This window comes from Dasypus novemcinctus, chromosome 11 (genome assembly GCF_030445035.2).
Source record: "Dasypus novemcinctus isolate mDasNov1 chromosome 11, mDasNov1.1.hap2, whole genome shotgun sequence".
Lineage (NCBI taxonomy): Eukaryota > Metazoa > Chordata > Mammalia > Cingulata > Dasypodidae > Dasypus > Dasypus novemcinctus.
The window spans coordinates 14,979,124-14,991,400 of NC_080683.1; the positions used below are offsets into that span (position 1 = coordinate 14,979,124).

A 12,277-nucleotide genomic window follows, 5' to 3' on the forward strand; every position below is an offset into this window, starting at 1 on the left:
TTTCAGACCCTCTGTAGTCCATAGAGTAGAGAATCCTGGCTGCCTGAATACTGTCAAGAGGTGACAGGGTAATGAGGGAGGTCTCAGAAGGTGAGGTCTTTTTTGCCCCTAGACAGAAGAGGAAAGGAAGGCTCTCTCTTCTGCTGCCATGTGGCAAATGGAGTAAAAGCAGTTTCCTATGTCTCTGGTACAGCCACTGCTGTATCAGTTCTGCACTACATCTAATTCCTTTGCAACCTTCTGATCCCATTCCTTCAAAATAGTAACCAGTTCTCTGTCCACTGCCTCAAGCCTGCATTCATTGTGTCTGAGACTGATATGTTTGGTGGGAAGCTGCTCTCTCCCTAGCTTCTTGCTAGACTAGATCCCAATGCACAGAGGGATCTAAAAAGAGAAATAAATTGTGTTGCATGAATTTTAAGTATATATCACATAAGTATTGTGATTATGTTAAATACGTAAATATACTTTTTCCTTATTGACAGGAGAGAGATTTAGTCCTGGCGTTGGGCAGGTAAATGCTACAGATGAAATTAAGCGGGAGATTATCCATCAATTGAGCATCAGACCTATGGCTCATAGTGAATTGGTAAAGTCTTTACCTGAAGATGTAAGTAACTTCATTTTTTTTAACAAATCAATTTTATTGTTGATACATATTAATAAACCATACAGTTTATCCAAAGTATATAATCAGTGGTCTTTGGTATAAGCAATTAGTTGTGCATTCAACACTTCAATCATTTTTAGAAGTCCCTACATATTCTAGGTGATTTCTTTTTTTTTTTTCTTTTTTAGGTACCAGGGCCAGGGTTTGAACCTGGGACCTCCTATGTGGGAAGCCAATGCTCAAACCTACTGATGGCTGCATTTTAAAAAATACAATTATAGAAATACTTCCTTATCATTGTAGTAGTATAGATTTACTTCTATATACCTTTCCCACAATTGTAAAAACTACAGTTCTAGGACATGTGAAACTATAGTTGCTTTTACTAGAAATAATTAGAAAAAGAAAAAAACTAGGGGCTAGGAAGAGAAAGCAGAATAGTACAGAATTTTTTACCCATGAAGCCTTGAAAGGGATAAAAAGGTTGGAAAAGTAAACCCAGGCCTTAGAATGAATTTTTATATCTGTTAGAGCTTGTCATAAGGTCATTAATACAAAGTTGCCACAGGGAAAGATAACACTGTAACCTAGTACGTTAAAGAAAGGGAGTGAAAAATACCTTATTGTTATATTGTGTAGACTAAAGTTTTTCAGAACTTTTCCCTTCTCAAACATCTAGTGACTCTGTTTCTTAGTGAGCTATTTATTTCATTTTAGTAAATATAGAATTCCAACAAGGGCACTCACAGATTGAATTATAGTTGTTTTCTTTACATGGCGATAAGTTCCTCAGCCATCTATTTTTCGGTCATGAGGCTTTTCAGAAACCCAGCAATTATAATTGGGATAGGATTTTATTTCATTGAGACTTTTCAAAATAATGTTTTCCCAAATTTGAAACAGATCAAAACTTTTGACCTTAACACTCATTCTTCTGGGATTTCAACCTATTTTATATTTGTTGGATAATAATACTTTTTTAAAACTTCTTATTATGAAAAATTACAGACACATTCACAAATAGAAAACATGGTGTCAGAAACCCCCATGTACTCATCACCATCCTCAATAGATGAACAACCAATCTCGTTTCATCTGTATACCACCACTAACTCTGGTATTGTAAAAAATACCCGATTTATCATTTAATTTACAAAATAGGATTAGAATAAGGATGGAATAAAATTTGAAACAGCACTTTGAAAATGTTGTATGTCTTATACAAGGTGATGGCTTTAGTATAGTGTCTCTTGGTTTGTGTCCCACAGAACCCTACAAGATATTAAATGGGGCTTCTAAGGGGCAAATATGTATTGTTTTATATATATATATTACTTTTAGGGAATCATAATTTCTATAACAAGATAAAGATTTTGAAATGTCTTATAGTTATAGAAAAAAAAATATTTACCTTTTCTTAAATCATATTTCCCAAACATTTTTGACCAGAGAATTCTTCATTCACGAATTCTATTAATATCTTGTCATGAATAGGATGTGATTTGGGAATTGCTGTTTTACTGAAACTAGATAAGAAATTAGTATAACTGTTTCACAAAATATTATGAATATTTTACATAAATTTTGTTTAAATATTATAGGTAGACTTTGTTTTTATTCTTTTCCTTTTGAAAACTGTTACCATGATTCTATATGGCAATGACAAGTGTTTTTTATTTTAATTATTTCAATCTCAATGAATGTCAGCTTACCAAATAGTCTAATTGTATGTTAATCATTATGTTTACTGTAGAAACCTCATCTGTAAAATTAGGGATAATAGTATATCTACTTCATAGGGCTGCTGTGGCAGTTAATGAAATAAAAGCACAATGCTATGCATTTATTATTATTAACATGAAACACACTTGTTTTTTATACCTTTAGGAGAACAAGGAGACTGGCATGGAGAGTGTAATTAAAGCAGTTGCCTCTTTCAAGTGAGTTTACTTTTATTTCACATTCTTTTTTTTTTTTTAACGTTCTTTTTTCCTACAGTGTTTCCTTGATGGAAATGAAAATGAAGTCTGTTGCTTTCAAAATGTGACAAACATTTTCAAATACATAACTCTGAACTAGATTTCTGAGAGTTTCATTGACATTTCACTTTTATGATTTAGGCCTGTACACAGCAACTTAAAGAAGCTGTATGAGGGTTTTCATTTAGAATAAATTGCATTTAGAATATGTATTCACAGTTCATGGTTTCAGATAATTGAAATTAATCTGAGCAGGTGATCTAAGTAAATGCACTGAGCTTTCTTAATTTTGGGGTAGCCTCTGAATGCTGCCTTCTCTAGTGTAAATGTGTAGTTCAGTGAATAAATTAGTTTATCCCAGGTTGTTAAGGCAGTTTCTTAATCCTGTTTTTGTCTTTTCCCCACCCTATTAACATTGTCTTTATTTTTCTTGGTTATAAAAATCAATGCATACTTTTAGAGAAGAATACAGAAAGTACAAAGAAAATAACATCATCTAACCATTCATATTTCTATTACTTTTAGATGTATATCTTTCTAAACTTTTCTTTGTGCATGTAAAACTTATGTCTATATGTGGGCCTGAGTGGCTAGGAAAATACATACTTCAGCAAAAATGGTTCATTTTATATAGGGTTGTATAACCTTTCTTTAAAATTAAACTTTAATGGGGTATTTCTATATGTTTTTGTCTTTTTTTTTTAACTTAATAGTCCTTTTTTTTTTTTTTTTTTAAGATTTATTTATTTATTTAATTCCTCCCCTGGTTGTCTGTTCTTGGTGTCTGTTTGCTGCGTCTTGTTTCTTTGTCCGCTTCTGTTGTCGTCAGCAGCACGGGAAGTGTGGGCGGCGCCATTCCTGGGCAGGCTGCTCTTTCTTTTCACGCTGGGCGGCTTTCCTCACGGGCGCACTCCCTGCGCGTGGGGCTCCCCCACGCGGGGGGCACCCTTGCGTAGCACGGCACTCCTTGCGCGCATCAGCACTGCGCATGGGCCAGCTCCACACGGGTCAAGGAGGCCCAGGACTTGAACCGCGGACCTCCCATGTGGTAGACGGACGCCCTAACCACTGGGCCAAAGTCCGTTTCCCAACTTAATAGTCCTTGTCAGTAAATATAGGTCTACTTCATTCTTTTTTTATTTCTTCATAATTATGTAATATAATTTATTTTACCTCTTCTCTAATGGTGGTGGATATTTAAGTTTCTAGGTCTTCTCTATTACAAACAACAAAGCTTTAAATATCCTTTACACAAAGATCATTTACACAAATGTCATTTACACAAAGGTCTTTGATATGTGAAAATATCTATGAAAATTTACTAGATCAAAGGGAAGGCATGTATTTTTTTCTATGTGTATATTACATTTTGATATATATTTTCCAAATTGTCTTAAAATATTAAATCGTTAATTTACACTCCTATGAGCATATGAGTGTATGAGACTGCCCTGAAGCTTTACCAACACTTTTTTTTTAAAAGATTTATTTTTTTATTTCACTCCCATTCTCCTCCTCTCCCCACTGCCTCCCGTTGTCTTCTTTCTGTGTCCATTCAGTGTGTGTTCTTCTGTGTCTGCTTGTATTCTCATCAGGTGGCACTGGGGATCTGTGTCTCCTTTTGTTGCGTAGTCTTGCTGCGCCAGCTCTCTGTGTGCGTGGCACCACTCTTAGGCGGGCTGCAGTTTTGCATGGGGCGGCTCTCCTTTGCATGGGGGCATCCCTGCACCACTGCGCATGGGCCAGCTCACCACAAGAGACAGGAAGCCCTCGGCATCGAACCCTTGGACCTCCTATATGGTAGGCGGATGCTCTATCTGTTGAGCCACATCCGCTTCCCTTCCACACTTTTTATGTATGGTATTCTTAATTTGTACATAACAGCATATACTTTGTTATTTTAATTTGCATTTCTCTTCCAATGAGGTTGAGCATTTTTTCATGAGTTTATTGGCCATTAATGTTTATTCATACATTTTGGTACATTTTTCTTTGGGATTGTTTGTCTCTACCTTATTGTTCTTAGGCATTTTTTATTTCTATAGATATTAATTCTTATTATATTAAATACATTGCAAATATTTTATCCCAGTCTGTCGCTTGATTTTTAACTTTGTTCATGATGTCATTTCACATTTTCACAAGACTTAACTCTATCTTTTATGGCTTCTGAGTTTTGTACTTTCCTTTAAGAAGGTCTCTATACCCTCAAATTACAAAAATATTTTCCTAAAATGCCACCTGCTTTTTACCACTTCATAGAACTTATGACCAACATCTTCCCATGTCAAAATATAGAGAATTAACATCACTTTTAGTGGTATTCAATTACATGGCAAAGTCGTACTCTATGTAACCTATTCCCTGCTGTTAGACTTCTAAATTGCTGCTACTACAGTGACCATAACAGTCAATATCCAGTTAGAATAAGTTCACAGTGGACTTGCTAGATACAATGGATGCACATAAAGTTTTGGATTCAGCTTGCCAAATTAGCCCACAGAAAGTTGTACCAGTCTATGAGAGCTCTGATTTTTTATTGTGATCTCTAATACTGTCTCATGAATTAATGTATGACTTTAGTAATATTTTAAGGGCCTTTCTTTTATAGGAAACCTGGATTAACAGGACGAGGCATGTATGAACTTAAACCGGAGTGTGCCAAAGAATTCAACCTGTATTTCTATCACTTTTCAAGGGCAGAACAGTCAAAGGTAATTGGGAAAATTAAAAGTATACTAAGGGAAATAGTGGGATTTTTCTTTCATAAACAACCTTTGCTATTTTTCACATATTGAAAAAGAATGCATTTTATTGTAGAAAATTTTAAAAATATAAAAAAAGATTAGAAAGAAGAAAGTACAAATTATCTATATTACCTCCACCTAATATTTTGGGGTTTTCCCCGAGTGTTTTGTATGTACATATATAAGATCTGTATAATTATATACATAGCCACAAAAATATGTATAATACGTATGTTTTTATTGGCTTTTGAAGACCACCTGTGTTATAATCAGTTAGCCCATTTTATCCACATTTCAGGATTGATATTATATTTAACATTATGCTTTTCCATAGGTTTTTGTTAGCTTTTCCTAATCATTCTTAATTAGTTAAACTTTGCCTTTTAGAAGTCTTCTTTTAAGACACTTTATCAGAAAAATGGCATCAAAATTTAAACATGAAGCTTTTGTTTAGTTATTGATACTCATAGAATTCAGACCTAAATAAAATTTTGCTTTTGACTTGTACTTATTTCCCATGCATTTTAATATTTTTTAAAAGAAGTTTCAAAACAATCATGCATAATGTGCAGATTCCCTTGCATTTTAATACAACAAAGAACTTATTTGGTGATTCTTTTAATAGAAAAAATTAACCTTGATATCTCAGTTGCAGGGGGACAACAACACTAAAAATAAAAATCTTCTAAAATCAGAAGAGAATATAGCAAAAATGACTTATGTCACTAATTTAGTATATTAAATTGTTTTGTATTACTAATTCTAGTCCAAATTACTTTCCTTTTTATTAGGCAGAGGAAGCTCAACGGAAATTAAAAAAGCAAAATAGGGAAGATACAGGTATTTTTAATTTCTTCTTTTCAAAATCTCACATCAGTCCCTTTTACTTGTTACTAAGGTAAAAGTGGCAAGACTGCTGTGCCAGGAATAGGACCATTTTATAAAACTTTGTTTTCTATTGATTACTATCATGATGATTGTCCTGGGTGAAGTGAAAGGTTTAAATATAAGCTTTCAGAGTGAACATTTTCCTGTATAAAGGAATAATAAATATGGTAATATAGAAATAATCTGTACTGAGTCACCTGTGAGTAAACGGTTTTGTTCTCATATCTTAAGACATTTCTAGGAAAAAGAAAGACTTTGCTTTCTACCGCTATTCTTTATGTAGTTCTTTATGCATTTGACCTTGAGAAGGTAAAAATACAGTTTTAAAATGTTTGTTAATGAATATTCCTTGAGTGATGGACTATTAAAAGTATCTAATATAGGAATGGTTTTGAGGTCTTTTTTAAGCATGATGTACAAAAGAAACCAATAATAACTTTCTTTTCAGCACTTCCACCTCCAGTTTTGCCTCCATTCTGCCCATTGTTTGCAAGTCTGGTTAACATTTTGCAATCAGATGTCATGTTGTGCATCATGGGAACGGTACTGCAATGGGCTGTAGAACATAATGGATATGCCTGGTCGGAGTCCATGCTGCAAAGGGTAGGTTTGACTACATTTATTATTTATATTTTAGTAGTAAAAGCCAAAATAGTCTTGTCAGTAACTTGTACTCAGAAAATGAAGCACAAAAATGTAAAGTGTTATATTGCTTTTGTGTCTGGCAGAGAAAATGAGTGCATGACAGAATTTTTTTATACCAATGATTGTGATTACTTCAGTCCCATTGGTCAGTCTGTTTCTTACTGCTCGTTGATTGGTCCTGCTCTGTCTTTGTGTATACAGTACTCTGGTATTTGTATAATTTGTTAACCCTTTACATATGTTTCTCATTTAAATATCTCAAAAACCCTTCATTTCATCAATATCTGTATTTTACAGTTGAAGAAATTGAGATTCAGAGACTTATGATCCTATAGCTAATAAATGGCAAGTCTGGATATGTTTGCATTTTACTTTATAGCTTTAATGTAAGTCTTTCTTACATTATTATTTCATTGAATTCATACAACACCCCTATGAGTTAGATAGAACTTTTTCACCATGTAGATAAGGAAGTCATGTTTCAGTGAGGTTCAGTTAACTTGCCCACGTTAGTCAACTAGTAGGCGGCATAACAATAATTACTATGAATTTAATGCCTATTATTTGCCTTATTCTCTGCTAGGTACTTTACATACAGTATTTGTAATCCTCAAAATTCTAAAGAGAAGATGTTGCTATTTTAAAGATGATGAAATAAGGTTTCCCCAAGGGTATATAACTTGAAAACAGTGAAGCCAGGATTCATATGCTGGCCGGCCTTCCTCCTAACTCCATATAACCTATATTGCATTAGAGATAAAAGTGTATCTCTTTCTGAGATGATTAAGATTTAGTCCTTATAAAGAGAAATTGAATTAGAGAGTATCATAGACTAGATAATTACATGTAATTATTTTTTTTAGACTGGCAGTGTAGGTACTGAATAAAACTTAAAATTATATATGAATTGCTGGCCGCATAGGATAGAAATCTTAGCTTACACTATGAATTTGCAATCGAATTTTTTCTGGCTAATAAAGAATTTTTTTGTTTTCCTTGATGAGAATTCTTTACTAGTAAATGAAGCTAGTGTTTAAATTTAATAAAAAATTGATAAATTGAATTGTTGTTTGTTGAACTTAGTCTTTAGTAGTTTATCTTTATTCACTGGTGAATTGCTTTTTGTTATTTCTTATAAAAATATGTGCTTGATTCTTTTTAATAAAAGTTACAAAATATTTTATTTGAGGTGCTACATTTAATTGGGATGGCACTACAAGAAGAAAAACAACATTTAGAGAATGTCATGGAAGAGCATGTAGTAACATTTACCTTTACTCAGAAGATATCAAGTATGTATCCACTTTTTTACTAAACTACTAAAATAAGTGATTTTAAATATGTAATATGACCTCTTATTTGATCATAGTAGGTTCTAATTGAATTATGTTGAATATAAATATTTGAGACTATATATACAAATCTCTCTATTAAAGGTACTTTATCAGATTCTAACATATTTTTATAAAAATACTTAAGGCCTACACATACTTAAAATACATATATTTTAATTTGTAAGCTGCAAAAAATAATGTCCTTTGAAATGGGTATAGGACACAGAGTTAAACTCTAGCATATGCTTTTAAAAACATAAGGATTTCATTTTTAACTTACTGCTAACTTATAAAAACGTAAGATTCTATACTTTTGAAAATAATAAAATTAGCTGTAAGAGATTAGATTCTCTTTTTATATTTTTTATTTCATATAAAGTAATGTGATTTTTTTTTTCAGAAGACCAAGGAGATGTTTCTAACTTTTTATTATGAAAAATTTCAAATATATCAACAAATCTCAATAAACAGCCATATTCCTTCCACCTTGATTCAATGCTGGTTAATATTTTACTGTGTTTGCTTTTTTATGTTGGCACATTTTTAATCATTTGTTATACACATTATAACAGTTCACCTCTAAATACTTAAATATTTCTCTCCTAAGAAAGACATTAGGGAAGCGGACTTGGCCCAGTGGATAGGGCGTCCGTCTACCACATGGGTGGTCCATGGTTCAAACCCCAGGCCCCCTGACCCATGTGGAGCTGGCCCACGCACAGTGCTGATATGCGCAAGGAGTGCTGTGCCACGCAGGGGTGCCCCCCGCGTAGGGGAGCCCCACGCACAAAGAGTGCACCCCATAAGGAAAGCCGCCCAGCGTGAAAGAAAGTGCAGCCTGCCCAGGAATGGTGCCGCACACACGGAGAGCTGACATACAAGATGATGCAGCAAAAGGAAACACAGATTCCCATGCCGCTGACAACAATAGAAGCGGACAGGGAAGAACACACAGCAAATGAACACAGAGAGCAGACAACGGGAGGGTTGTGGATGGAAGGGGAGAGAAATTTAAAAAAAGATTAAAAAAAAAAGAAAGACATTATTCAACATCCCACTCTACCATTTTCACATCTAAGAAAATTACTAGTAATTCCTTCAAATATCATCTACTGTCCAGTCCACGTTCAGATTTTCCCAGCTCTCCCAAAAATATCTTTCATAACCATATTTTTTTCTTAGCGGAATCTAAGCAGAGTTTGTGCATTGCTTTTAGTTATATCTCTTGTAATCTTCCACAGCTTCCCCAGCCTAAGGCATTGACTTTTTGAAAAATCCATGCCAGTTCTTAAAGAATAGCCCACATTTTAGACTTTACTGATTGTTTCCTTGTGGTGGTATTGAAACTGTTCTCTCTTCTGTATTTCCTATAAACTAGAAAATGAGTCTTGAGCTTCATTAGACTTACGTTAAACATGCTTGGGAAAAATATTCCATAGGTGATGCTTAGTTCATCACATCAGCACACACGTAATGTCAGGATGTTCCACTATTAGTGATATCAAGTTTGATCACATGGTTTAAATGGTAACTACTGGATCTCTCTATTGAAAAGTGAGTTTTTCTTTTTTGTGATTAGCAGTTAATCTGTGGGGTGAAACTTTGGCACTACAGGAATATCCTGTTCCCTAGCAATTTTTTAACTTTATCATTTTATCATCCAGTGGTGGTACTTTTCTAAATCAGTTATTTGATGGGAAGTTGCAAAATAGTGATCTTCTAATTATGTAATTTGTTTAGCATTTGTTAGCATTCTTCTCTTAAAAAGTAAGCAGTTGGTCTCATAGTTACCTGGAATGATGACAAATGTGGGTCTTCTTCATTTGTTTAGTTTTGGGTTTTTTTAAATATTACTCATGGATTTTTATTCAGTGTTTTATAGTCATTTATAATCATTCTTTTGATGCTCAAGTTGTGTCAAGTTTGGTCATTTGGAATCCATTCAAGCTGACTTCTGTCTTTCTGATCCATCCCATTAGAATTTGAGCATCACTTTGATTTCTGGTACTGAAGATGTCACAGGCTCATCTTGTACTTTCTCTGCCCCAGACCTGCAATTAGCCATTTGCTGAGGTGTTTAAATGAATTAATGGTAATATGATAGGAATTTATGAACCCCTTGATAGCAAAGAATTATTTCTGTAACTTTGTTCAGTGTCATGTTTCTGTCATTTCTTCCCAAATGATAATGACTATGAAAATACTAGTTACTACAGTGGGTGGATGGAGAGGACATGGTCCTATTTGCTGCTACATCTCTAATTTTCCTTTTTACCCCATCCAAGTAAAGTAAGTGAGAGGAAGAAGAGGAACTTCCTTTCCCCTCTGAAGATTACATATAGTCTTAGGTGCATGCCTTTCCCTATTCTTTTTTCTATAAGTATTTCTTTCTTTGGATTAACATTGTGTCTTTTGCCTTCTTTGTCTCCAGAGCTTTTACTTTATGATAACCACACAGAAAACTCCCTAATTTCGTTCAATAACCATTACAAGATCTTAGGTTCTCTCTCACTCCTTTCTTTTGTTGTTTTTTTGTTTGTTTTTATGAACAACCATTATTACTCCTGGGTATTCCTCTCATTTCTCTTTAATGTTCTATAAACTGACATTTTATATATATATGTGTGTGTGTATATATATAAAAAACATAATTACATATATATATGTTTGCAAGGAAACCTTCCTCTTATCCAGAGTCAGATCCCTATTCCACAGCCATAGAACTTTAAATCTAGATGGATATTAAAGATCACCTAGAGGTGAGGAGCATTGGACCTGAATGGTGGCACTTAAATCAAGAAAATCAATAATTGAACATTTCTGACTGCACAACTGAATTAGCTAATATTGAATTAAATGTTCTTTTGAGAATGTGGATTTGACTTCTATATTTTTCCCTCAAATATTATTTATTTAGTTATTGTACCTTTTATATTTCTACCTTAGAACCTGGTGAAGCACCAAACAACTCTCCTAGCATACTAGCAATGCTGGAAACCCTACAAAATGCTCCCTACCTAGAAGTCCACAAAGACATGATTAGGTGGATATTGAAGGTAAAATTTCTTGCGTTGTCTTGCTTTTTGTGAGAAATATTAAATATTTGTTATTTGTGCATTTTGATAATCTTTCATGGCTTCAAGATCGCTGATTTTTTTTTTTAAGACTTTTAACATTATTAAGAAGATACGGCAGAGTTCATCCACCAGTCCTGTGGCAGAGACAGAAGGAACCATAATGGAAGAGGTATAAGAAGTATGGGAGTACTGAAAAATTGTAGCAGTTTACTATAATAAATTAAATTTATCTGCAGTTGATAGTTGATAATATTCACAAAAATTTAAATTTTTAGAAACATGTCACTATTTGTTTATCTTTATTTTTTGTAGAAATTTTTTTGGTCTTTTTTTTTTTTAAACGTTAGGTTGATTATGAAGTCTTTCCTTTTGTTTAAGTAAGTATGTTAGTCCCCAAAAGGGTACTGATGCAAAGTACCAGAAATCTGTTGGTTTTTATAAAGGGTATTTATTTGTGGTAAAAGCTTACAGTCCCAAGGCCATGGAAAGTCCAACTCAAAGTACCATAAAAGGTACTTTCCCACCAAAGTCAGCTGCCATGTATAGAAGCAAGATGGCAGGCGCTCTCTGCCGAGTTTCAGCCTTCCCTTCTGGGCTTCTTCCTCTTGAGGCTCTGTGGACCCAGTTTCTTTCCAATGTGAGCTGCAGGCTGGCATAGGACTTGTCTCTCAGGGCTTCCTGTATCAGTCTAGGCTCGCTTCCCAAAGTCAACTGTAAGCTATCAGGCAAATGGTCCATCTTTCCCCAGGGTTTTTAGCTGTTTGAGCCTTCTCCTTTCTGTCACATGGCAGGTTCAAAAATGACAAAGTTCTCTCCTCTATATGTCTTCTTGAATAAGTGTCCATTTATATCAGATCCAGCCAATGGGGCAGGGACTCAATCTGAGTCACGTTCTCTACTAAAATCAAAAAGCCAAATCTTAAAAGATAATCTAATCAAAGACATCTCAGCTGAATTTAGTGCAGTCAAAGAGTATCATAACCAGAAGAATAGATTA

The 12,277-nt window shown here is 34.1% G+C and overlaps 1 protein-coding gene across 11 annotated transcripts in view; it reads left to right on the forward strand.

The window, feature by feature from the left end:
* Positions 1–12,277, forward strand: part of UBR2 (ubiquitin protein ligase E3 component n-recognin 2) — a 130,833-nt gene that overhangs the window by 85,821 nt on the left and 32,735 nt on the right. For all 11 annotated transcript variants that reach the window (XR_011650053.1, XR_011650054.1, XR_011650055.1 and 8 more), the window contains 8 exons: positions 486–610; positions 2,498–2,550; positions 5,201–5,303; positions 6,128–6,176; positions 6,673–6,827; positions 8,059–8,161; positions 11,150–11,259; positions 11,369–11,449. Coding sequence is in view for 8 of the 11 variants with exons in the window: in XM_058306746.2 (XP_058162729.1) it covers positions 486–610; positions 2,498–2,550; positions 5,201–5,303; positions 6,128–6,176; positions 6,673–6,827; positions 8,059–8,161; positions 11,150–11,259; positions 11,369–11,449 (779 nt within the window). In the remaining 3 variants the exon portion in view is untranslated. The remainder of the gene's footprint in view (positions 1–485; positions 611–2,497; positions 2,551–5,200; positions 5,304–6,127; positions 6,177–6,672; positions 6,828–8,058; positions 8,162–11,149; positions 11,260–11,368; positions 11,450–12,277) is intronic.